Source organism: Ursus arctos, unplaced genomic scaffold, assembly GCF_023065955.2.
Source record: "Ursus arctos isolate Adak ecotype North America unplaced genomic scaffold, UrsArc2.0 scaffold_23, whole genome shotgun sequence".
Taxonomy (NCBI): Eukaryota; Metazoa; Chordata; class Mammalia; order Carnivora; family Ursidae; genus Ursus; species Ursus arctos.
The window spans coordinates 19,376,567-19,402,826 of NW_026622908.1; the positions used below are offsets into that span (position 1 = coordinate 19,376,567).

At 33.8% G+C, this 26,260-nt stretch overlaps 1 protein-coding gene across 4 annotated transcripts in view; it reads left to right on the plus strand.

Annotated features, from left to right (window-relative positions):
• ELP4 (elongator acetyltransferase complex subunit 4) overlaps nucleotides 1-26,260 on the plus strand; it is a 241,613-nt gene that overhangs the window by 8,732 nt on the left and 206,621 nt on the right. For all 4 annotated transcript variants that reach the window (XM_057317073.1, XM_026512178.4, XM_057317074.1 and 1 more), the window contains exons 2-3: nucleotides 479-514; nucleotides 18,996-19,117. In XM_057317073.1, the coding sequence (XP_057173056.1) occupies nucleotides 479-514; nucleotides 18,996-19,117 (158 nt within the window). The remainder of the gene's footprint in view (nucleotides 1-478; nucleotides 515-18,995; nucleotides 19,118-26,260) is intronic.

The window sequence follows — 26,260 nt, forward strand, 5'->3', positions numbered from 1 at the left end:
GAATTACTTTTAATTATCAGGTTTCCCCTCCAAGGCTTATTAAATTTGGGTGTAAACATTAAAGTGGAATTTCTATTATAATAACCTTTCCTATGTTGTACTTCTGTAGTATTAAGTTACTGTGAACATTTAGGTCTCGGCTATTGAGTTAATTTATTAACAAGTACTAAATATAACATTATTGGAACACGTAACCACAGTTATGTGGAATGCTGCATGGTCCTATCACAGGAGAAGGGAGGATAGTACAGTATATTATGAAAGTAATTGTAATGTGTAGTGTATAATTACATATAATATGTAATTATTTCATAATAGCACCTTAAGCAAAGTATTGCAAAGGTAATTAAAATGTTGTTCTCATCTGCAATTTTAAAGTTAGTGAAGTGGCTGTCCTTGATAAAGCTTAACTTTTATACAAAGATAATGTGTATGAAAGGGTAGATTAATTTTCTTCTTGGTTTTGTTTCATTTCCAGGTGGAGGTTTGGCTGTTGGAACAGTTCTTCTAATTGGTTAGTATAGCATACACACTTTGTTCTTCCTGATCAGAGTTTTCCATTGTGCATAACGATTTTATGGGTTTGCCTATTCTGATATTAAATATGTAACTTTCTATAAGAGTTAAGGTAAATTAGAAAGGAAATATCTTAAGTTTTAATTTAAATTCAAATGTTGATCTGAACTTGAAATAAATGAAGCAAGTATATCTGAAAATATAGCTCTGGTAATTTAAAAATGCTGATGGTGCATTGTCCATTTCTTTTTAAAAAGGTTAAATTAATGCCAATTTTTTTTTGAAAATCTGTATTTACAGTGGGATTATTACAGTGATTAATTTGAGAAGTTGATATACCAATAAGTCCATTGTACAAATATCATACATTTTTATTATTATTTTCTTCTTATTGAAAGAAAAGTAACAATGTGATAAATCATATTTTTGTTCATTTTTGAGTGCCAGTAATTCTCATTTAATTATACATACATAATCCTATTTGCCTTATTGTTTAGTTTAGGTCATAGAATCTGGAATTGAAATAAACCTTGGCAGTTACTTAGTCATAGTTCCCAACTAGCCATAAATCACTTCTCTATCATCGTTGACAGTATCAAACACCATTTGAATACAGATTATATTATTTAAAGGTCTCACTACTTCACAAAACTATGTATTATCATTAAAAATTCAATGATTTATTAGAAAATTCTTTATTTTTTTAAAGATTTTATTTATTTGAGAGAGGGAGAGGGAGGGAGCGAAAGAGAGCAGGAGCTGGGGGCAGGGAAAGGGAGTAGTAGACTCCCCGCTGAGCAGGAAGCCTGAGGAGGAGCTCCATCCCAGGACCCCAGGATCACTACCTGAGCTAAAGGCAGACACATAACCAACTGAGCCACCCAGGAGCCCCAGAAAGTTCTTTATATTAATGTTTAATCTATATAATATAACAGATTTGTTGTTTCTAATTTTGTTCTCTGATATAATACAGAATTAACTTAACATACTTTCTCACATGATACTCTTAAAATATTTGGAAATATTTTATTACCTCAAATCTTCTCTAAATAAAATAGACACAGTTTCTTAAACTGTTTTTTATGTGTTGTGGTTTTCACGTTCCTCACTCTCCTGTTGGTTCTTTTGTCATACCTATCAGGCTGGCGTCATCTCTTCAACTGTGCTCACAACTGAATACAATATTCCAAATTTACTTTGCCTATACTCAGCATATTGAGACAATAAAATGTGATAATGTAGACAGAATTATTATTTCTAAGCACCAATAAAGTTACTTTATATTCCTTGACTTCTCTTAACGTAGCAATGAAATGTGTCACTCTGCCCCAAGAATGCAAAATGGTGGTGTTTTAAATTTGGTATGTACATGAGCATTTGTCTAATAAATGAAGCTCTATCTGGAAAACTCAGAAGAGATGTGTAGTACATCTTATTCTATTAAAGAGTAATAATAAAGAGTAATAATAGTAATAATAGTGAGAGCTGCCCTTTATTTAAGTCTTACTATGGGTCAGTATTGTACTGTTTTATTTATTTTTATTTTTTTAAGATTTTGTGTATTATTTATTTGAGAGAGAGAGAGCACAAGCAGGCAGAAGGAGAGGGAGAAGCAGGCTCCCCGCCAAGCAGGGAGTGCGTTGCGGGGCTTGATCCCAGGACCCCTGAGATCATGACCCAAGCCCAAGGCATGTGCTTAACTGACTGAGCCACCCAGGTGCCCTATACTAAGTGTTTTATATATGATTTTTCCCTTAATATAACAACCTTGTGAGATATTATATGTAATCCATATTATCCCCATCTTATACTTTAAGAAATAAGGCTCAGAAGGGTAAAGTAACTTTCCCATTATCACACAGTGAGTGAAAGAACTAGGATTTGAATTCTGGTATGATTGAAAAGCACATGTTTTTTATAACTGTGCTCTGTAGCTTTCTTACATGTTTCATTTAATGGCCATAAACAGTAAAATAGGAGTTTTATACCTTTTTAGAATGAAGTTTTAAATAGTAAATTAAGCCTACATTTGGGGGGGGGGTTTCTTAATAAATTTTCAAATTTCTAAACTTGAAAGAGCCCTCATTTAATTAATTCACAATAAGAATAGAAGTTGCAGCAATGCCAGGGATGCCTGGGTGGCTCAATCGTTAAGTGTCTGCCTTCAGCCCAGGGCGTGATCCCAGAGTCCTGGGATCAAGCCCCGCATCAGGCTCCCTGCTCCACTGGGAGCCTGCTTCTTCCTCTCCCACTCCCCCTTCTTGTGTTCCCTCTCTCTCTGGCTGTCTCTCTCTCTGTCAAATAAATAAATAAAATCTTTAAAAAAAAAAACAAAAAAAGTTGCAGCAATGCTAAAAAATTCTTTTTTTTTTTTTTTTTTTTAAGAGAACAAACTGGTGGTTGCCAAAAGAGAGGATGGGGGGGGTGGAATGGGTAAAATGGGTGAAGGGGAGTGGGAGGTACAGGCTTCCAGTTACGGAATGCATTCATCACAGGGATGAAAGGTAGAGCAAAGGGATTGTAGTCAATGGTGTTATAGTAGGGTTATATGATGACAGATTGTATCCACACTTGTGGTAAACATAGCATAAAGGTATAGAATTGTTGAATCAATATGTCATACACCTGAAACTAATGTAACATTGTGTTACACTGTACTTCACTGTACTAATGTAACATTGTGTTACACTGTACTGAATCAATGTCATACACCTGAAACTAATGTAACATTGTGTAACACTGTACTTCAACACAAAAATTAATAATAAAATTAGACTTTTTAAAAAGGAAAAAATGCTCTTATTTTACATAATCAGCATTTCTTCATTCCAGTCAGAAAGTTTTGTCTCCATATAGTAAAACAATATACAAAGGCAATTAATTAAGATTTTTCAGGTGTGCAATATTTGTTAAAGATTGATTTGTATAGTTGCAGCTTATTGCTACCTAAAATATATTAACTTTTAAAAATCATGCCATTGAGTCATTTGGGTCCTGTGTTCAGTCATCATATTTGAACCCAACCATTAATTTACATGCAGCTCTTGGTTGCAAAATATCTGCCAAGTTCTTACCAGCCATTTACTTCAATCACTACAGTATAATTTTCTGGACAGTGATCTAGGACTTAGTGCCCAAGTCTCTGAATAATAGATAACATTTAATAAAAAGTTAAGTAAAATATGTTCTGTAAAATATTTGTGCCACCCATCAGTCTTTCAAGTACTATTTAAGAACCTGAGGTACAGAATTATTCCTAACAGTAGACATAAGAGAGAGAAATACCTGTAATTATGAAGTTCCAGAAATGATGATGTCAGTCTCATTTTTAAAAACTTATCTTTTATTAAATAATGAATGAATGAAGGATTTTATGGACAAAATATTTCGGTTTTAATGTCAATAAATAAATACATAAAATAAAAAAGGATATGTAGAGAATAGTAGGTTGTCCTTTCAGTTGCTCAGTCCCCATACCCAGAGACAATACAGTCCTGGTATCCTCCCCAAATACTTCTACTGACGTAATAAGCATGGAAGCACTCTGCTTTTTCCACTTAATACATCTTAGAGGTCAGTCCATGTGCAGTCATATGCCTGTTCTAACAAATGCCTAAGATTTCATTATATGGAAGTGCCATAATTTATTTAAGTCTCTGTTGATGAATATAAGTTCCATTCTTCCACTGGTAACAATGCTATTGTACATAATCTTGTATATAAGCTTTGCAAACATATGTAAATATCTGTAGAATAAATTACAAGATATGGACTTGCTTAGTTGAGGCATGTTAAATTGTAGTAGATATTATGAGATTGTTCTCCCAAGAGGGATATATCATCTTTTACTTCAGTCAGTCAGCAGTTTTAAGAATACTCCAGTGAGTTTACCTTCACTCTTGACTGTGTATTATCAAACATTTACGTCTTCACCAGTCCAAACAAGTGAAAAGTGAAGAATGGCATTTCATCATTTGGGCCTGGGACTTTTCTCTTTGATAACTAAAACTCTGAAAAGTTACTATAATAGTTTTTAAAATGTGCAACTCAATTTTAATTCTTTTCTACAGGGGAAGTGTCTGTGAATGATACTAAGAATCTAGTGATGATTGATAATTCATTCCATACATGTTCATGGAACACATGGGTGTATGCTAGATATTGGGGTTACAAATATAAAACAGATACTCTCTTCCCTTAAGGACCTTTGCACCTATGGAAGAGACATAGGTAAAGCAAATAATTACAATATAATAAGTTACATACCATAATAGACGTGTCTATTAATACATTTTAACATGGGTTGTAGCTAGAACAAGGGGCTGCTATTGATTTTTGTATATTGATCTTATAACCAGCAACTTTTGAATAGTTTATAGATTCACTTGAATATCGTGAGTAGGCAATTATCTTCTGCAAATATTGATAATGTTACTTCATAACAGATTTTGGTATCTTGCAATTGGGTGCTTCCATAACAAATACTAAAAATATGAGTGTGTCTTTGGAACCAGGTAGTAGGCAAAAGCTGGAAGGATTTTAAGGAGCATATTAATTAGAGAAAACGTAAACTGCCATGAACAGATTGTTAATAGAAATCTGTACTCTGATGACACTGCTAGTGAGAGCGAAAAGAAACTGAGATCCATGATACCGAAAGCTACAGGATGGGGCATCCTTGTTATACAGTGGCAGAAAGCGTAGTGACATTGTTGTCTGCAGTTGTATGGGAATGGAACACATGCCTAATGAATTTGATGGTCTAGCAAAGGAGATTTGTTTTTATAGTGAGTAATAAGGAGAAGCTCAGACAAGAATAAAACATAGTAATAGATTTTTTAAATGTCTATCTCTGATGAAATATCAGTTCACTGATGTATAATATACTACGTATTCAATAACTGCTTGCTGAATTAATGATTAAATAAAAGAATATGGCAGGTATAAGGCAAAGGTCTTGCCTTTATAGTCTGGTTTTTCTGTAAAGCTAATATTTTGAATCTTCTTAGTATTATTTATGCCCTACTATCAACTTCTAAGTGTTAAAGATTTTTGAAAATATGTATAACTGGTAAATTTAGTTTCAAATTCTGTTAGCTTTTCTTTAGAAAACCTTGAAAGCAAGGGGTACCTGGGGGGCTCAGTCAGTTAAGTATCCAACCATAGGTTTCAGCTCAGGTCATGACCTCAGTGTCATGGGATAGAACCCCATGTTGGGCTCCATGCTCAGCGCAGAGTCGGCTTAATATTCTCTCCCTCTCCTTTTACCCCTTCCCCTGCTTATTTTCCCTCTCTCTCTAAATAAAGTATCTCCATGGGGCCCCTGGGTGACTCAGTTGGTTAAGTGGCCAACTCTGGATTTCAGCTAAGGTCATGCTCTCAGGGTACTGGGATCACGCCCCCTGTCAGGCTCCAGCTCAGTGGGGAGTCTGCTTGGGATTCTCTCTCTCCCTCTCTGTCTGCCCCTCCCCCTGCTCATGCGAGCACTCTCTCTCTCTCTCTCTCTCTTTCTCTCTAAAATAGATAAATAAATCTTTTTTATGAACAAATAAAACCTTTTTTTAAAAAAAGAAAACCTTAAGGCAAAATTTGGAAGCATTTTCACATTTTTGAAAGATTAGATTAGCAGGAGTTTTATATACTAGGTCTCTACTTTTCATTTCCAAGCCAATACAACTTGTATAATAGATGAAGTCTGCATTAAAAAATGGTTCAATAGTTCCAAATATAAACCAGTTATGGAGACTTAAAGTCAGTGGATAGGAGCATAGGGCATTACTATATTGCTCATCACTCAAAGATTTTTTTTTTATTCCAGAAGTTAAAGAAAATTAAAGCATGGAGATGGTTTGCATTAATAGATTTTCACTATAGATTGTCAATTTTTAGCCATTTCCCTTGAAACGGTTTACTCATTTACCAAGGCAAAAAGTTGCCTTCAACCTTTTTGAAATTGCGTAATTATATATTTTCTTCTACACCATGTAATAAATTTTAAGCATTTTCCTTATGCACAAGTTGGCAAACTACAGCCTGTGAGCCAGTGACCTATCTATAAATAAAGTTTTATTGGAACACAGCCATGCTTAATTATTTGTACATTGTCTATGGTTGCTTCTGTGGTACAGGGGCAGAGTTGAGTAGTTTCAACAGAGACTGTATGTACAGTTCACAAGTCTGAAAAACTTATTTTCTTGACTCTTGAAGAAAAAGCTTACCAATAGCTGCTTTGAATTCTGTATTTTTCTCAATTTATTTTATGGTAGTACAACTTGTTGAAAGATTGAAATAGGACAAACTGGTATCCATGCAATTCTTTAGTAAAACCACCTGACCTTTTGGCTGGAAGCATCTAAGCACCTACAATGTGTTTAGCACTGCTAGGCAGTATGAATCTTGGGTTTTACCCTTTCTGAACTTAAACTGGATGTTGGTTGAAATGGAATAAATATGAATAGTACATATATAATATACAGATGTTTTTGCAGATATAAGAGGCTTAAATTAAATCAAACTATGGGTAGAAATTGAGGGGAAATGCAGAGAGAAAACTATATTAACAAATGCACAAAAGTGAGTATCAACACAATATGTTTATGTAGTAAAGAAGTGAAAGCTCTTCTGAAGTAGAGATTATTTATTTAGAATTAGTCAGAGGGAAAGTTTGGCTTCCTTCTCCTGGGTCTCTTGCCTCAACTTCCTACTTGTAGAATTCAAATGGTAAAACTTCAGAGCCTTAGACCAGCTTCTTAAATGGCCGTGTGCAGAGAGGAGGCTGTTTACTTTTCATCCACCAGAGGACTCCTGGGATTTTTGTTTGTTTAACTTTATGGCCAGCTAAATCCATCATGCTTCACCTCTTTGTTATCTTTGGTCATTGTCCAAGAATTAAGCTATTCTAATGATCTTCCCTGTTACTTTTATCTTTGTAATACTCTTTTTTTCTCTGTAGAGTCAATTTCGTACTTTTTTTATCCCTTCTAAATCTTTCCAGTTTGCTTTGTATAATACCTATTTCATGTAAAACAAACTCTAATGTCTTAAATATTATCATTAAATATTTTATTGAAATATGTAACATTTATTGAGGATATCATGCTGTAACATTGCTGGGTATCATGCGGAGCCCTTGACATGTTTTTATCATTTAGTTTCACAGCAAGCAGAGGAAATGTCTATATTTTACAGGGGATTGGAATTTTGAGAGAAGCAAGTAACTTGCCCAAGGTCACACACTTAGTAGCTAAGATTTGCAAGCAGTTTTCTCTGACGTTAAATCATCATTTTACAGTAAAACGTGGTAATTTACCTTAAAATTTTTTCTGGAGTGAGATTTATACCTTTGGCTTTCCTGCCTTTTCTGTAATCTCACTGCTGCCATATAGTGACTTCTTAGTTATTTCTATTATTTATTGGAGACCTTCATGATCTCCAACCTCAAGTAAGCTTTCAGCATTTGCCAATGAACTTTTATATCTGTCATTACTTCTTTTTCATTCTCAATAACTTCAGTGGCCTTTTAAAACCTTCTTGTCCTCAAACATCCAACATTACTACTTTCTCCCTCATTTTCTCAGATAACTTGCAGTATTTCACATGGGAGCAGTATTCTCTTTAGATGAGAACTCACCCAGATTCCCACTGTCAAACTTCAGTACTCACCTCTACCCACACATGGGAAGATGTCCCGTACCTTCTCCTGTTTGAGAATCATTCTTTCACCTGGACTTTAGATCTTTCCTCCTTCCACTTTTCGAAGGCAATATCAATTTTTTCTTCTTTCTTTAACGTGTCCCTCTTTTTTAGTTCTTTCCTGTGTGTACTTAAACATGCTCAGATCTGTTTTCAAGCCTTATTTCTTTTTTAAAGGGGAAAATTCTTCGTCCTTAACCCCACTCTTCTAACTATCCCTTTTTCTCTTCCCTTTTGTAGCCAAGCCTCTTGAGTAGTCTGTACCTCCTACACATTTTCATGGTATTTCAGTCATTCCTCAGTTTACTTCAGGCAGTAGCACATCACTGAAGCCACCTTAGCCAGAGACATTAGTGACCTTCTCATGGCCAAGCCCAGGAAATACTTCTCAGGTCTCTTCCTTCTTGAGCTCTGCAACAATTGATGTGGTTACTCACTCTTTTCCTGAAGTACTGTCTTCCTTTGGATCTGTTATAATTTCTGTTCTGGTTTTCCTTCTACCCCTCTGCTTTTGTTTTTTAAGACTCCTTTGCCTCTATTTAAAATAGTGGTATCCTCTTCCCTCTTCTAGTGCTGCATACTTTCCCTGGGAGGTCTCAGTGCCATTCTTTCCAGGCCTTTGCTTAAATTCTTTCTTGCTGCCTCTTTTTTCCCTTTCTTTTTTTTTTTAATCATTTTTTAAAATTTAAATTCAATTAATTAACATATAATGTATTATTTGTTTCAGGGGTACAGGTCTGTGGTCTGTGATTCATCAGTCTTATATAATACCCCGTGCTCATTACATCCTGTGCCCTCCCCACTCCATTCAGTTTGTTTCCTAAGATTAAGAGTTTCTTAGGGTTTGTCTCCCTCCATGGTTTCCTCTTGTTTCATTTTTTCCTCTCTTCCCCTATGATCCTCTGCCTTCTTTCTTAAATTCCACATATCAGTGAGATCATATGATAATTGTCTTTCTCAGCCTCTTAATCATCCCTTAGGTCTCCACTTAGATTCTTTTTCAGAAAGACTTCTTTAATTGTTGCTTTCTTTACCCTCTGTTCTACTTAGTATTCCTCCTGTATACTTCTGTAGTATTCTTTATTTACTTTATATCATGGCACTTACTATACTTTGTTGAAAATACCTGATCGTGTATCTTATTCAGTAGACTGTAAGCTGTGTGACCATGGGAACCATGTAAGGGCACAATGAATACATGCTTGAATGAAGGAATGAATGTTGTGAAACCCTGGCCAAAGGAAGTTACTTTATAGTGGTAAGAAAATAGGTAGTCGTGGAGTATTTTGAACAATGAAGAGATATTATGAAGGATGCATTTCAGGAAGAAAGTAAAAAGTTGAAGTGATGGAAATACTCATTACTCTCATCAAAACATGAGATGATGTTACTATACTTTTGAGACTTTAAACCATAAATTTACTACCATATTTTGATATAACAATGCTACCTAACTTTTCTGTTTCTGCATTTCATTATGTATATTGGATTCTAAATGTCTCACTAGCTATGCTTAGATTGCTCTGATATAGCATTTCCCTACATTTTTCCTCTTTTAATAGGTCTCTCTCAAGAATGTTGATTTCTACTTTGTGCTTTCTTTTTTTTTTCTTTTAAAGATTTATTTATTTATTTATCTATTTGAGAGAGGGAGAACAGGGGAAGGGGGAGAGAGAGAAGGAGAAAAGCAGACTCCCCGTTGAGTGCAGAGCCTAACGTGGGGCTCCATCCCACCACCCTGAGATCATAACCTGATCTGAACCTGTAAGCCCATCAGTGAGTAGTGCATGGCCAGAGAATCCATGGGGAAGCCTGCCTTAAATCTCCTACCATTTGTCAGCATTCTCCACAACAACACTGTTTTCTGTGTCTGGTGTAGAAAAGGGAGGGAGGCCTGCAGGGATAGATTGTATAAATGCCGAAGTAATAATGATAGCAATAGCTAACATTTCCAGAGCAGAAATTGAATATGAATTACTGGCCATCCCCCCCCCAAAACCTAGATTCCACCTCAGAAGGTTTTTCAATGACAGATGTGGCCAAAGTGAAACAGAGCACCACCCACAAAAACCACGCTCACCACCTACATGGAAACCACCATAACTTCATGGACTACAAAGCAGCAGGCTTAAATATTAAATACACCAGATCATAGTGAGGCTAGGGACATCTCTCCCTAACCAGACAGCCAATTATGTAAGTTGATCACTGCCACTTTTTCCCCCCTGCTCTCCCAACAATAGAACTAGGACTTGGAGAGAAGGCATAGAAGAAGAGGTATTTTAGAACCTTCCTTTTCTTTAGAACCCACTGTCCCACTAAGACTTTCAAGCCACGGGTCTTAGTCTGCACTGAAGGGCGGGGTGGGGGGGGGGAAGCTTTTTACTGAATGTTAAAGTTTTAAACTTGACCGTTCCAAGTTTTAATAACTAAAACTGATGAGAAAATCATTGAATTAGCTCTAGTTGTCAAGAGATGCGAAAAGGAAGATTTGACATAGCATAGTTGAAAGTAGTGACTGGAAAAATTAAATAGAACTATTTCGTATGTATTTACTAAGTAATTGAGAGCTCTATATAAACTGTTTACATATATAAAGAATGTCTAAAGAAACAGGGCAATTGGGCACAAAATGTGTCTTAAAAATAGGGGATATGAGTGGAGAGGGAGAGTATAGTTCCAAGAAGAAATTCATCCATGATGATAGCTGCAATAGACAAAATAAGATAAAGATTTTAAAAATGTCCAAGAAAATAGACAATTAGAAAGTCATTGGTGACTTTAATAGCATTCTCAGCACAATGAAAGTCACACTCCTTTGGACTTTGATATTAAAGAAAAATAGATATTCCTGTTGTTTCTATCCATTAGGCTTCATTCTACCTCTTGTGTGATTCCATTTATATATGACAGCCCATCAAATTTTTGAAGACAGCTCTCTTGCATCCCTTGGGTCTCTTTTTCTTCTAAATATCCCATTTCTCATGCTTTTAAGTACCATCCTGGTCACTTCATTTTGAATATGCTTTAGTTTCTGTAAGTCCTTAAATGAAATATACTATTGTCAGTTTGGTCCACTACTATAGAATAGACTAGGACAACCATCTCTCTCAATCTAAGAATTAGACTATTAATTCAGGCCAGAACTGTATTTGCCTTTGGCAGTTCTGTCACATCATTATCATTTTTGCTTTCCCGGTGTTATGGGGATTCACTAAATAGATTAAATAAATGCTTAGTATACAACTTCAAAATTTGTTTCGCAAAAATGGTGATTTTCAGCTTGAAGAGCTTAGGTTTTTAAGCTAATCCCTAAATAGGCGATCTTCCTCCTATTAGTTTTGTCTGCCTCATAGGAGTCTGAAAAAAATCGGGTCGATAACTATTAAAGTGTGTGCACATGTATGTGTGCGTGTGTGTGCACGCTAGGGTGTGTTTTCAGCCAGACTACAGTAGATCTGGCTGATTTTTAAGACAAAATAGATTTTTGTTTTTTACCTTAATTATACAAATATTTTCTAAATGTTTAGTTTGTACCTACTACAGCAATACAGCAATAAGAAGAATTCTCTGCCATGAGGATCTTTTAGCTTGATGGAGAAATTTCAGTATGTATGTGCTGCTGTAGGAGTTAACAGGAGCTCCAGGGCACATTGATCATCTCACCCAGCCTTGAGGAGAGCTTCTCCAAAGATGAGTTTACCTATTTTGGGTCTGAGAGGATTTGAGGGAATTAGCTAGCCAAAACAGTGAAGTAATTTATGCAAAGGTCCTGACTTAAGATGTAGTATGGCTACTAGAGATAGTAATTTAAGCTATGAGTGTAGGTAAGATCAAGAGGGATTGTGTGTAGGTAAGAAAAGAGTTTAACTCTCACTCATTTAAAACATAGGTAGAAAAAGAGAAATTCTGCCACCTAGTTTATTGTCACTCTTCATTAATGATAAATCATTTTTTAAAAAGATTTATTTATTTGAGAGAGAGAGAAAGAGAGCATGAGTGGGAGGGGCAGAGGGAGAGAGAATCTCAAGCAGACTCCACACTGAACACGGAGCCGACATGGGACTCATCTCGGGACCCTGAGATCACAACCTGAGCTGAAACCAAGAGTTGGACGCTCAACCAACTGCACCAGCCAGACGCCCCCACTCAATATTTTTTATTATCTGTAGGTGTCTCTCCCTAGTTTATGAGGTATTTCTCTAACTTAGTTAGTTCATCCCCTCACCAAATAATGTAATATGTGTCCTTAATTTTACAAATAATTTTTTATTTTTCTAATTAAATAGGTTTATTTGTTTCTTTACTGAAAAGTTGTTAAACAAGCATCATGTCCTTTTATAGGGAAATGACAGTATTATACCGCTTTTAACCCTGTCATTTTTATTTATACACATTGTGTGGCAGCAGCCACACAGAGCATGTAGACTGTGTTAAAGGGTTTAGTTCTTTCTCTCAAGAGCAAGGAGAAACCACTGAAAATTTTTAAGTAGGGAAGTGACATGATTCGGTTTGTATTTTCAAAAGGTCACTAATAAATTGGAGGACCAGAGTGGATGCAAAGAAATAAATAAGCAATTGTAGTTGCCTAGGCAAGAGTTGTTGGTAGCATGACTAGGAGAGTGACACTGGCATGGAAGGAAGTGATCTAATTTCAGAAATACTTTGAAAATAAATTTAACGGGATTTTAGGGATAGGGAGGCGAGACAGAGGAAGTTATCTGATTTTTTTAAAAGCTAGAAGAGGACCACATTTCATAGAAAAAAATAATGAGTTACTGGTTCCATCTTGGGTATATGGGATTTGAGGCACTTTTGTACTTGTGTATTTAATAGTAACAGAAGCCTGAAAGCAGAAGGAAAAGTCCATGGAAGAGGAATGATGAAATAAATTATAGTACCTACATTTTCTAGAATATTATGCACCTTGAAACATAATAGCTACAAGACTACGAAGCATGTGAGATTAGGTAAAAATACCAGAATACAAAATTCAGTAATAATTGTAACCATATAAGAAAACATCCACGGAAAAAGTACCCAAAGGAAATATAGCAAATTTTAGCAATAATTCTGTGAGGATTATGGATGGTGGAAGAATTTTTAAAAATTTAAATTTCCTGTGTTGTGAAAATGTCAACCTTAGAAATTAAGATTTTTAGTATCTGATTTGTTTTTTACATCAGTGATTTGTAATGACCTTGGTTTATATGGTTGCTTCTGTAAACTGACCTAATAGTAATTCCTTAAGATAAAATCAGTTCTTTTTTTAAACATGACTTTCTGTTTTTTTCTAAAGTTGAATAGAGACAAATTGTTAGTTATGTAAAATGAGTGTTTTTTTTTCCAGGATGGTAGCTGCATTCGTCAACAGGCAGTGCTGGTCGTCTCACCTACATTTCTCTGCTGGCTTTTCCTCCTGTCAGCTGTTAGCTGTGCAGAGGCATTGAAAGTGTTTTCCTTTACACACAAAAGCTCTCATCAATTGCTCCTAAATCACATTTTGGGTCTTTTAGATTTGTGGATATTAACTTTAACTTGTGATGATAGTATTAACTAGCTGTGTTCTTTAAAATATAAAATTGAACTTCATGTAAATCTGCTATACTTCTAATTGTGGATTTGCTCTAATACATTGTGCTGAGAAGGTTTATAAACAAGTTACCACCTGGTGTTTTAGTTGCACCTTAAGAAATTGTTTTAATAAAGCAAATTTACTGAATTATGATGGACCCATTTTAAGTGTTTATTTTACAGAGATTTTACAAATATAAATACTCTTAGAACCACCACAACAATCAAGATATAAAACATTTCCGTCATCCCCCAAAATTTCCGCACGCCCAAAAAGTTTTCTGGCCCCAAGCACCTAACTCCTTCCTATCACTAGAGATAGTTTTTACTTTCTCTAGAATATCACATAAAGGCAGTCGAGCCATGCATACTTTTTGTGTCTGGCTTTTTTCACTTAGCTTAATGTTTTTGAGATTCATCCATATTGCACGTACATTAGTTTATTTCTTACATTGTTGAGAATTACTTCATTTGTACATGTACCATTTGTTTTTTACATTCATGAGTTGTTGGACATTTGTGTTGTTTGCAGCCTTTAGCTGTTACCAAAAAAAGCTGCCATAAACATTCTGTATACCACTATGTACAGACATGTATTTTCAGTTTTTTTGGTAAATATGCAGAAGGGAAATTGCTGGTTCCTATAAGTGTAAATTTAACTTTATCAGAAACTGCCCAGCTATTTTCCAAAGTGCTGTACCACTTTGCATTGCCACTAGCAATGTAGGAGCATTTTATTTGTTCTACATCCTTGTCAATATTTGGTATTGTATTTTTATTTTACCTTTTCTAGTAAGAATGTAGTGGTTTCTCACAGTGTTAAATTTTTGGCTTTTTTTTTTTTTTGGTGTTTAATACTGTTAAACATCTTTTTATACATTAATTGGACATTCATAGATCTTCTTTTGTGAAGGATGTATTAAAATCTTTTGCTTATTTTTTATACTGGGTAGTTTGTCTTCTTATTGAATTTAAAGTTCTTAGTATATAAATTGGATACCAGTTCTTTATCAGATCTATGTATTGCAAATATTTTCTTTCTGTAGCTTGCTATCCATTTTCTATTGTGGTTCCTGCTTCCATACCCTGAGAAATCTTTGTCTACCCCAAAGTTGCAAAGTTATTCCCTATGTTTCCTTCAATAATTTTATTGTTTCAGCTTTTATATTTAGTTTTGTGATCCATTTCAAGATAATATTTGAATATTAGTATGAAGTAAGAGAAATTTTGTTGTTGGTTTTTTGGTGTTTTGTTTGTTTGTTTTTTGTAATATGGGGTAAAATTGAGGTTTTTGTTGTTTTTTGCATCTGGGTATCCAATTGTTCTGGGACAGTTTATTGAAAAAACAATTATTTCTCCACCTTTATAAAAAATCAGGTGTGTGCGTTGATTTCTGAACTCTGTTCTTTTATATTGATTTTTATTTCTCTCTGTTAGCTAATTCCACATTGCCTTGGTAGCTGTAACTTTATTCTAAGTTTTGAAATAGATAGTAAGTCTCCCAACTGTTCACTTTCAAATTTGTTTGGCTATTCTAGGACCTTTGGATTTCTGTGTGAATTTCAGAATTAGCTTATCAATTTCTCCAAAAATCTTATGGGGCTTACAATGGAATTCCATTGAATCTATAGATCAATTTGGAAAGATTTGAGTCGTATATTCCCTGAACATGATAAACTTCTCCATTTATGTAGGTTTTCTTCACTTGCTCTCAGAATATTTTATACGTTTCAGTGTGAAGCTAATGCATGCACATGTATTGTCAGATTTTTCCAAAATATTTCATGTTTTTGGAATTGATCATAAATGGAATTTTTAGAATTTCAGTTTCTAAAGTAAGATTTTAATATTTTGAAATATATTGGGATAGCATATGGTTTATCTTGGTCTACATTCTAGATGCACTAAAGAATGTATATTCTGGAACAGTATATTATCTAAGGTGGTCTGTGAGGTTGTTCAGATTTTCTATTTTCTTGATGATTTTCCTCCTTAGTTGTTCTGACAATTACTAAGAAATGTAGGATAAAATCCCCAAATTGAATTTACGTCTTTCTTTGCTTAGTTCTGTCCATTTTGCTTTAAACAGATATATTTTTTAAGAAATTCTTAGAAACAAATTAATTTATCCACGCACACACACATATATATACATCTATACACACACATCCATGCACATAAGTACATATATACACATGATCACAGAGTGTTATAATTTCCCATATATTTGTCATCATTTGTATTCTTTATTCCTTCCTGTAAGTGCAGGTTACCATGTTGTATAATTTCCCTTTAGCTTTTAGTGTCCTGTAGTACAAGTCTGCTGTCCTATATGAAAATAGTATTTCACCTCAGTTCTTAAAAATGTTTTACACTTTATAATTTTTGATTAAGTTTTTTCTTTTTCAACTCTTGGAATATATAATTATCATATCCTCTAGCCTTAATTGTTTCTGATGAGAAATCACTTGTTGGGGCGCCTGGGTAGCACAGTAGTTAAGCGTCTGCCTTCAGCTCAGGGCGTGATCCCGGCGTTCTGAGATCGAGCCCCACATCAGGCTCCTTTGCTAGGAGCCTGCTTCTTCCTCTCCCACTCCCCCTGCTTGTGTTCCCTCTCTCGCTGGCTGTCTCATTCTGTCAAATAAATAAATAAAATCTTTAAAAAAAAAAAAAAAGAAATCACTTGTTAATTTTATCATTGTACCACTGTATGTCACATGCCATTTCTCCCTCCTGCTTCCAGGATTTAACTATGATGTACTTAGATTTGGGGTTTTTGCATTTATCCTAACAGAAGCTTCCTGTGCTTCTTAGATCTGTAAATGAGTATTTCCTCAAATTTAGGAAATTTTTAGCCATCACTTCTTGAAATACTGTTTCTGTTTCGTATTGTCTCCCAATGTCTAGGACTCCACTTGAACATGTTTTGGACTGCTCTATATTGTTCCATGTCTCTGACGTTCTGTTCAATTTTCTTAATTTTTTTTTCTCTGTTCTTCAGATTTCATCATTTCTGTTGATCCCCCTTCAGGTGTACCAATTACTTTTCTCCTTTCTTCATCTCCAATCTACTCATGAGATCACCAAATAAATTTTTCGTATAAGGAATAATAATTTTAAACTCTAAAGTTTCTATCTGGTTCATTTTTATAGTTTCTCATTCTCTGTTGATATTCCTTTTCTGTTCACTTATTGATATATTGTCCTTTAATACCTTGTTCTTTTTTTTTTAATTAAGTAGGCTCCATACCCAACATGAGGCTTGAACTCATGACCCTCAGATCAAGCATCACATGCTTTATTGATTGAACCAAACAGGTGCCCCTTGTTTAATACTTTGAATACATTTTACTTTGAGTCAGTTTCCGTAGGTTGTGTTTTCCCTAGTATGGGTCATATTCACTAATTTTTGGTTGAAATCTTTACATTGTAAAAAATGCATTTTAATGATTCTGGATTCCATTCTGTTTTCCTGAGGATTTCAGGGTTTTTGTTTTAATAGACAGTTAACTTGCCTGATCTTAAATTAACTCTCACTTCTGCATACTGTGCATTTATCTGTATATCTCTGCTCAATTTCCAGCTTTTAGGTGTTGCTTTTTTAACCTGGTCACATAGGGCTGTCCCTTACAGTCAGAAACTTAGAAGAGAGCCGGATATTTATACAGAATTTGTACCCACATTTGGGGGCTCACACTTTCTGTGGTTCTCAGCCCTGAGTTTTGTCCTCTGCCACCTCAAGTCAATAAGACTTCACCTTTCTATATTACAAGACTCTGCTCATTGGGAAGTGCATTCCTTCAAAGGAACATCAGATTTGTAATTCTCACATGATTTAGTTGTCTTTCAACTTTATCCTGTTCTCTCTTTCCTACTTACTGTTTCTTTCTCCCTCTCTTGCATTGATAGCTTAGTGATCAACCATGGATTTAGGCACATTTGATAAACTTGCAGAGCTCTCTTACTTCAAGGATTTTCCCCTTAAACTTTCAGCTGTTTTGGCAACACTGAACTCTACATTCTACCACCTCAAGCTGGAAAGGATATGATTTAAAGCTGTTAGAGCTAAGAGAGCTTAAGAACCTCATTTTAGGCAAAAAAAAAAAAAAAAAAAAGGCCAGAAACTTGAAATTCTTCCATGTCATGATCACCATCTTTCAAAAGGAAACTGCTGTGGTTGCTGTCTGCTTTTCATTGCTTTGCAGTGCCTTCAAATATTTATTTTTTAATGGTATTTTATTCAGGTTTATACTTAAAGCTGCAAGAGGCTTTGTGCACAGTGCTAACATTACCACAAGTTCAAACTTCCTTAGCAATATTTTTTAGTAGTGCGGTTTTTACAAATGTTAACAATGCCTGACATAGGAATTCAATTAATATTTGTTGAATAATAATGGCTTCTCTTTTTTTAAATAATTCAGTAAATCTACCTTTGTCTCTTTGTGTTGTGCTCAAAGTATTAAAGGAAAGAAAGCTGATATAAAAGTGTAGGCATGTAGCTTATCAGTATTATTAAGAAAACAAAGGTATACTTAAGTTGTTTATATTATGTCACAAAATCTCAAAAATATTAAAACATTTTGTCAAACCTGGCATATGATTTTTTCATAAAAATTCAGAAAGAAGAGAGGATAAAGGAATTATGAAAGGTAAAAGAACTGTTCAGTAGGAAAACATTTAGTACAAATTTAAGAACTCTCAAATTAAAGTCTTCAATTTTAAATTGCTGTTGGATTTAAAACCTAAAACACAAATGTAGAAGTAATAGTATTTTTACAAATTTTATAAATATAATTTTCAGTCTACATACACTTACATGCTTAACTAATTGTGACATGTAGGAAATGAAGTGTGAGTTTACAAACTGGTTGGTAGGTAAGAAGAGGCATTTTAGAGATGCAGTGCCTGAAAAAAATCTTAGGAAAGAAAAAAATATGTGATTTCTTTGCTGTTATCATACGTAACCCTCTACATTTTGGGGATATCAGAGGTGGTGTAGAGGATGGAGAGTAATTTTGAAATCAGACTATATTAAAAGCACTCACTTCCCATTGAGTATCTAGATAAGTCTCTTAGCCTATCTAACCGTACTTTTTAGGAAGACAATTATTGCCCCATTTCATATACTTGTTTTAAGGAGAACAATTGTTAAAACATCTGCGTGTGCTTGGCATATGGTAGGATTCTGATTATAATTTTTTTCTTTTTTACAGAAGAGGATAAATACAATATTTATTCTTCTTTGGTCTTCAAGTATTTCCTGGCAGAAGGAATCATCAATGGGCATACTTTGTTGGTTGCGTCTGCGAAAGAAGATCCTGCTGATATTTTACAGGTATAGAATATAGTAATTCAATATTGCATTTTGAACATTTCATGAAAAAATATTGTATATACATATATATGTAAACAAGATATAGGTTTATATATCTAAAAACCATATTTAAATTCATTTATGAGATCATACATATATTTTTTTCTCTTAAAAGTATCAAATTTATTTGAACGTGTAGTTTCACTTTTTAAATTAGTGTTCTTGGACAATTTTTTTAACTTTAAGTTGATATTGGCATTGGGAACAATATTAATAAGCTACTAAAAACTGATAATAAATAAAGTTATCACTATAGTCATAGTAAGATAATTCTGTTAAAAGTTAAAGGAAAACAAAGCATAATATCTGATACTATGTTACCAGTATCCTAAAGACATGTATTAGAAGAAAGATACAGAAATTAGAAGTACTGGGGCTCCTGGGTGGCACAGTAGTTAAGCGTCTGCCTTCGGCTCAGGGCGTGATCCCGGCGTTGTGGGATCGAGCCCCACATCAGGCTCCTCCGCTATGAGCCTGCTTCTTCCTCTCCCACTCCCCCTGCTTGTGTTCCCTCTCTCGTTGGCTGTCTCTATCTCTGTCAAATAAATAAATAAAATCTTAAAAAAAAAGAAAAGAAATTAGAAGTACTCATTTATTAATCTTATTTTGCTTTGAGACTACCAGAAATTATTATTTTCTAAGTAACAAGCAATAATAATAAAATATGTGATCAATATACTGTATCTTTTTAAAGCCAAAACACATTACACCTAAGAGAGGACGATTCTCACTTTTAGAATTCTTAATTTCTTTGTCCAGAACAGGAACCCAACTTAAGCCATTATTTGAATAGAAGTCATTATTTGAAATAGAATCTAAAGTTATTTTCTCCCATAGGATGTTTTCCTTTCAGTGCATGGTCTGCAAAATAACAAACAACTAAGTCATTTATAAAGAATTTTTAAGTGTTAATATACCATAGCTATCAACAGACACCAACAAACTTCTATACCCACTATAAAAAAATTATGTAATACTGAGGTAAAACTAACATGATTCTTTCGTATGGGTCAGATTTTACTTATTAAATACTACTGTCATAAAATCCAAAGGAGAAATCTTTGTATAATTTTCCAAATGATTTTCTTCTGGTTGCAGAGCCTGTTTTCCTTTGTTCTTATTTTTGGTATTTGGCTTTTGTAATATTTTCTTGATGTTTTTGTTTCCTCTTTTGTTCCTTTTCCCTGGTCTTAATTAATCTGATCGATTTCTGGACAGTACTGTGCCTGTTAGGAATGGTAGAGTAAAGGCCAAGATTATTGTCTTAAAGAAACTGTACAAGCTCTTCACGGCACATTCCACCATATTATTGAGACTAAGATTTTATATCAAACATCTTTGTAGCCATATAGGCAATTTTTGCCCAGCCAGAAGCAGGAAAAGCCTTGAGCCTTGAACAACATGGGTGTTAGAGACACTGATCCCCTGCACAGTTAAAAATCCACATATAACTTTTGACTCCCCCAAAACTTAACTACTAATAGCCTAATACTGACCAAAAGCCTTACTAACAACATAAACAGCCTATTAATACATTTTTTTTGTGTTATGTGTCTTATATACTATATTCCTACAATAAAGTAAATTAGAAAAAAGACAATAGTATTGAGAAAATCATAAGAAAGAGAAAATACATTTACAGTACTATATTTATTAGAAAAAATCCACATATAAGCAAACCTGTATAGTTCAAAATGTGTTGTTAAAGAATCAACTATAAATGCTTTTCAAAATAAAGTGTTTTATTCTTCCTTCTTGCATCCTGCAACCAAGGCAACTGATGCTAAAACCTAGTAGATATACTAACACGTTTTGCTTTAGAGAATTACACTTTTTATTAGAAAACTAATCCCTAACACCTTTCCTCGGTACCTTAAATTTGTACAAGTTAATATTAAAAATCTCAGGGTACTTTACATGTCCTCCATTGGATTATGTGAAGGACTGTGAAGTTATAAATCAGGATTTCTTAAACTATCTAGTCATTTATGTAAGTAGTTAGGTTCTGCAAACATTTATTCGTAGAACAATTTTATGATACAATAAAAAATATATAAAATTAGAGTCAAAAAAGTAGACTCTTAAAAAGTTGCACTTTTGACCAAGATATGTTAATGAGGATCAGATTTCTCTTTATCCCTGAAACAACTAAAAAACAGAGCAAAATATATTAAACAACAGTTTTCAAGACATTGGGCATCAGATAATAAAGGACAGTGATTCCGCAGAGATACAAAGGGAGCCCTATAACTTCCCTGGCATACTACATGCAAAGTTTCCAGGCTGTAGTGCAATGAAAAGGAATCCAGGTTAAGGCAGCATTAGAAGACAGTCTAGGAGTGTGGAATTATGATAGATTGTCTTCATCTGGAGCTTAAGTTTAGTGTAAGGAAATATGTATGGGTGCCAAGTTGACAAGGGGTGGACTTGTGATGGTTAATTTTATGTGTCCACTTGACTGGGCCACAGGGTTCTCAGATATTTGATCAAACATTATTCTAAGTACTCTTGTGAGGGTGTTGCTGGATGAGATTAATATTTAAATTGGTTGGGGCACTTGGGTGGCTTAGTCGGTTAAGCATCTACTTTTGTCTCAGTTTGTGATCCCAGGATCCTGGGATCAAGCCCCACATCAGGCTCCCTGCTCAGCAGGGAGTCTGCTGCTTCCTCTCCCTGTTCCCCTCTCCCCTGCTCATGCTCTCTCATTCTCTCAAATAAATAAATAAATTCTTTAAAAAATACATTTAAATTGGTAAATGGAGTAAAGCAGATTACCATCCCTAATGCAGGCGGGCCTCATTAAGTCATTTGAAGGTACAGCTAGAACTAAAAGGCTGACCCTCCCTCAGCTGAGAAAAAATTCCTTCTGACTGACTGCCTTCAAATCTGCACATCAGTTTTTTCCTGCCTTTTGATTCAAACTAAAAAATCAGTTCTTCCTGATTCTTGAACTTTGGATGGAACTACACCATCAGCTTTCCTGGGTCTTTAGCTTGCTGCCTCATCCTGCAGACCTGGGGACTTGTCAGCTTCCATAATAGTATTAGCCAAACCTTTATAATAACTCTCTTTTGTATTTATATATAGTTACATATATAATATGTACATATAGTTATTTACATTATATAATTTTATATAATACAAAGCAATATATATATATACACATACGTAATATACACACATATCCTATTGGTGCTGTTTCTCTGGAGAGCTCTAATACAGTGTTACTGAAAATATAAAGATTACATTTAAAACCTACGTGAAGAATTTCACATATATTTATTAACTTTCATTGAATGAGTATCACCTCACATTCTATATCTTAGCCAATTGTACAGGTAGTAAAGTACAGTGATCTTTCCATCTTTTTGCTTTTACACATAAAAAACATTTTTAAATTACGTATCTACTTGTACACAAAGGTATCTAAAACTTTCAGTTATGAGACTCTTTAGTTGTAAAAGATGTTATTGTAAATATTGTGGGTTTTTTTAAAGACTTATTTATTTATTTGAGAGAGAGAGAGAGCACATGTGCGTGCATGCACATGGGAGGAGGGGAGAGGGAGAGAGAATCTCAAGCAGACTCCCTGCTGAGTACGGGGCTCAATCCCATGACCTGAGCTGAAATCAAGAGTCAGCCAGCTGCTCAACTGACTGTGCCACCCAGGGACCCCTGTAAATATTGCCTTTTTAGGTAAATACTTTTAAATCAGTCTTCTGAGTGTATCCAGCTGAATCTAAATAACATCGCAATTTAACATCTGGAAATTTTACATCAATCCTCTGCCTTGAATTCATATTTTCTATTCCACTTCTCAGAGAGTTTTGTCTGAATGTAGTATTTCATGTTTCGAAACATTTATTAATGACCTTATGGTAGTTTTTCTGTAACAAAAATTCATATTTAAATTTAAGTTCATTGTAAACTTGTCTCAAAAGATGTTACATGTTAAACACATTTCTTCACAATTCAGTAATCTTTGCAATTAGTGTTGCATGCAGTGTATGAATGGATATAAAAATTTTCACATTTGCTTTATTAAGATATACAAGTCAAATGGGACAGGATTTAACATCAGTTCTATTCAAATTTTTTATTTTTGTAGATGTGAGTTGTTCACAATTAAGTAAAAGAGAAAGAAGGAGTTGTGTTATTGTAATGTCCCTCAACATTTTTAACTTTTTCTGAGTAATAGAAACATATAAAAGATCACAGTGGTCCTTACCTTTTGTTTGTTGGGAGTTTTGATAACTGACTCAACTTCTCTGCTGGTTATTGTTCTGTTCAAGTTTTCTATTTCTTCCTGTTTCAGTTTTGGTAGTTTATATGTATCTAGGAATTTATCCATTTCTTCCAGTTTGCCCAATTTGTTGGCATTATAGTTTTTCATAATATGCTCTTATAATGAATTGTATTTCTGTGGTATTGGTTGTTATTTCTTCTCTCACTTGTGATTTAATTTATTTGGGTCCAGTCTCTTTTCTTTTTGATAAGTCTGGCTAGATGCTAAAAATTATTAATTTTTCAAGAACCAGCTCCTGTTTTTACTAATCTGTTCTATTGGTTTTTTCATTTCTATATTATTTATTTCTGCTCTGATCTTTATTATTTCCTTCCTTCTGCTGGCTTTCAGCCTCATTTCTTGTTCTTTTTTTTTTTTTTTTAACTCATTTAGGTGTAAGGATAGATTGTTTATTTAAGATTTTTCTTCTCGAGGTAGGCTTGTGTTGCTACATATTTCCCTCTGAGGACTGCTTTTGCTGCATTGCAAGGGTTTTGGACCATTATGTTTTCACTTTCATTTGTTTCCATATGTTTTTTAATTTCTTCATTGATTTCCTGGTTGACCTATTCATTGTTCAGTAGCACGTTGTTTAACCTCCATGTATTTGTGGTCTTTCCAATTTTTTTCTTGTGGTTGACTTCTAGTTTTATAGCATTTTGGTCAGAAAGGGTGCATGGTATGATTTCAGTCTTTTTGTATTTGTTGTGGCCTGATTTGTGACCTAATTGTGATCTACTCTGGAGAATGTCTCATGTGCACTTGAAAATAATGTGTATGTGATGTTTTAGGGTGGAATGTTCTGAATATATCTGCTAAGTCCATCTGGTCCAGTGTGTCTTTCAAAGCAGCATAGGTGATTTTATGAAGAATGTTTTCTAGTGTCATCTGATCTATTTTACCCTATCTTATGTACTTAATATATTATCAAAGACATTGTAATTTCTTCCACAAAAACCTAATGGTCTTAGCATTAGATTTACTTTATATTGCAGATGTGATGCTACATTTTGAAAGTTAATTTCATTCTTCTACTTAAAAGGAGTAACCCAGAACAGATTTTTATTTGAAGTTTGCTTTATTTATGTACTTGCATTTCATACAGCTCTTCTCTGAAAATCTGTCTAGTTTTTGAGTTAACAGAACTTTCACTCATCAGTAATATTAATTAAATTCATGGTTTTTTAAATTTCATATTTCTTTCATTTTACTTTGTAATAATAAAACAATTTGATTTAAAAGAATAATATGCCATTCTCATTTTTCTGTTAAAAAAGTACAAAAAGTATTGTTTTTAACCTATATATAATTAATGTGGTCCACTTAGTTTTCACAAGTTTAGAATAGACCGGATTTGAAAATTATGGCTGTAAAAATTGTAATTATTTATATTCTTCATAATACCAGTGGATAGACAAAGTTTTTAGCATCTCTCTGAGAAAAATAAAATATTTGTGTAATTTAAAATGAGATATTTTTTTTATTTTAAAATGAGATATTAAGGACTAATACAGATAATAGTTTTTTCTACATATTATTCAGCCAAGATTTCAGTGTTCCCAACTCATTAGAGTTATATTAGAGTCATTTGTATTAAACAGCCCAACAGTAAATGACCAAAACCAAGGCATTAACAGTGTTTAGCAATACAACATGGGGGCTGGTGGGGGATGCTATAATTGTTTATTTTTAATTTTATGATGTATGATTGGGGATTTCTGGAACCTATAACCAATACAAATATTGCTGGTACAAGAAAAGGAAAAGACAATCTTATAGACCATAATTATCTTAAAACTGTGTATAACTAAAAGACAAGTAAAGGATAAAAAGCCCCATCAGCTGCCTAAGATATATTATATAACCACCCAGCAATTTATCCATCATCCTTTGAAAACATATTCATGCCTATTGTAGTCAAAGCTCCTTCAGGAAGTCAGCATTAAGATGTAACGCTGAAAAATTACACCCCTTAGAAAATCCTATAGAACAATGTACATGATGTTGTTAAAGCTTTTAAAAACACATTGGTAAGTATTTTTCAGTTAACTTTTTATCAAAAGAATGTTCTTGATCATCTCAAATGTAGTGATAAGTATTCTCTGAAAATTTTCTATGGAATGTTTTCTAAAATAGCAAAAATTGTATTTTTATGTTAGAAAATTTAAGCATTTAGCAGTAGATAGGCTGATATTTTTAGAAATAAAAAATTATATACACAAACACACAATTTCTTTAGAACTTGAAAATGCTGTTTTTCTATTATATCTTTTTCATAATTTTAAACAATATATGTTAATATTTACAGAATTAAAGAAAGTAAGTAACATAATTTTCAGAAAGTAAATTTAAATGTTATTTCATAATATACTAAGGTGAGTTTTAAAGGTTAATTTGAATATTTTTATTGATGACATGCCAGATAGGTAATATTCATGCAGGAAGAGATATCTATTGTCTAGATTAAAGAGTTAATTCCTGACTTACGGCATTGACTTTTGAGTTATTTGATATATACATTGTGTACTGTCCAACATCAAAAACAGTTAGAACAAAGTGGGAGGCGAGGATACTTTTAAAGAGCTTAAAAGTTTTACTTTATAATATATACCTAAGATAAGTACATGGTTATGAACAGGAATGTAACTACCTTGATGTTTACTAAAGACTTACAATATATATTTTTTAATATCAAACATACTAATAAATAGTTCAAATTTAAAATCAATTATGGTGAAACTACCCATATTATAGAGAATATATTTCATAATTGAAAATGAATTAGTTTATAGTAACCCATAAGTCATAGAGTAACAATT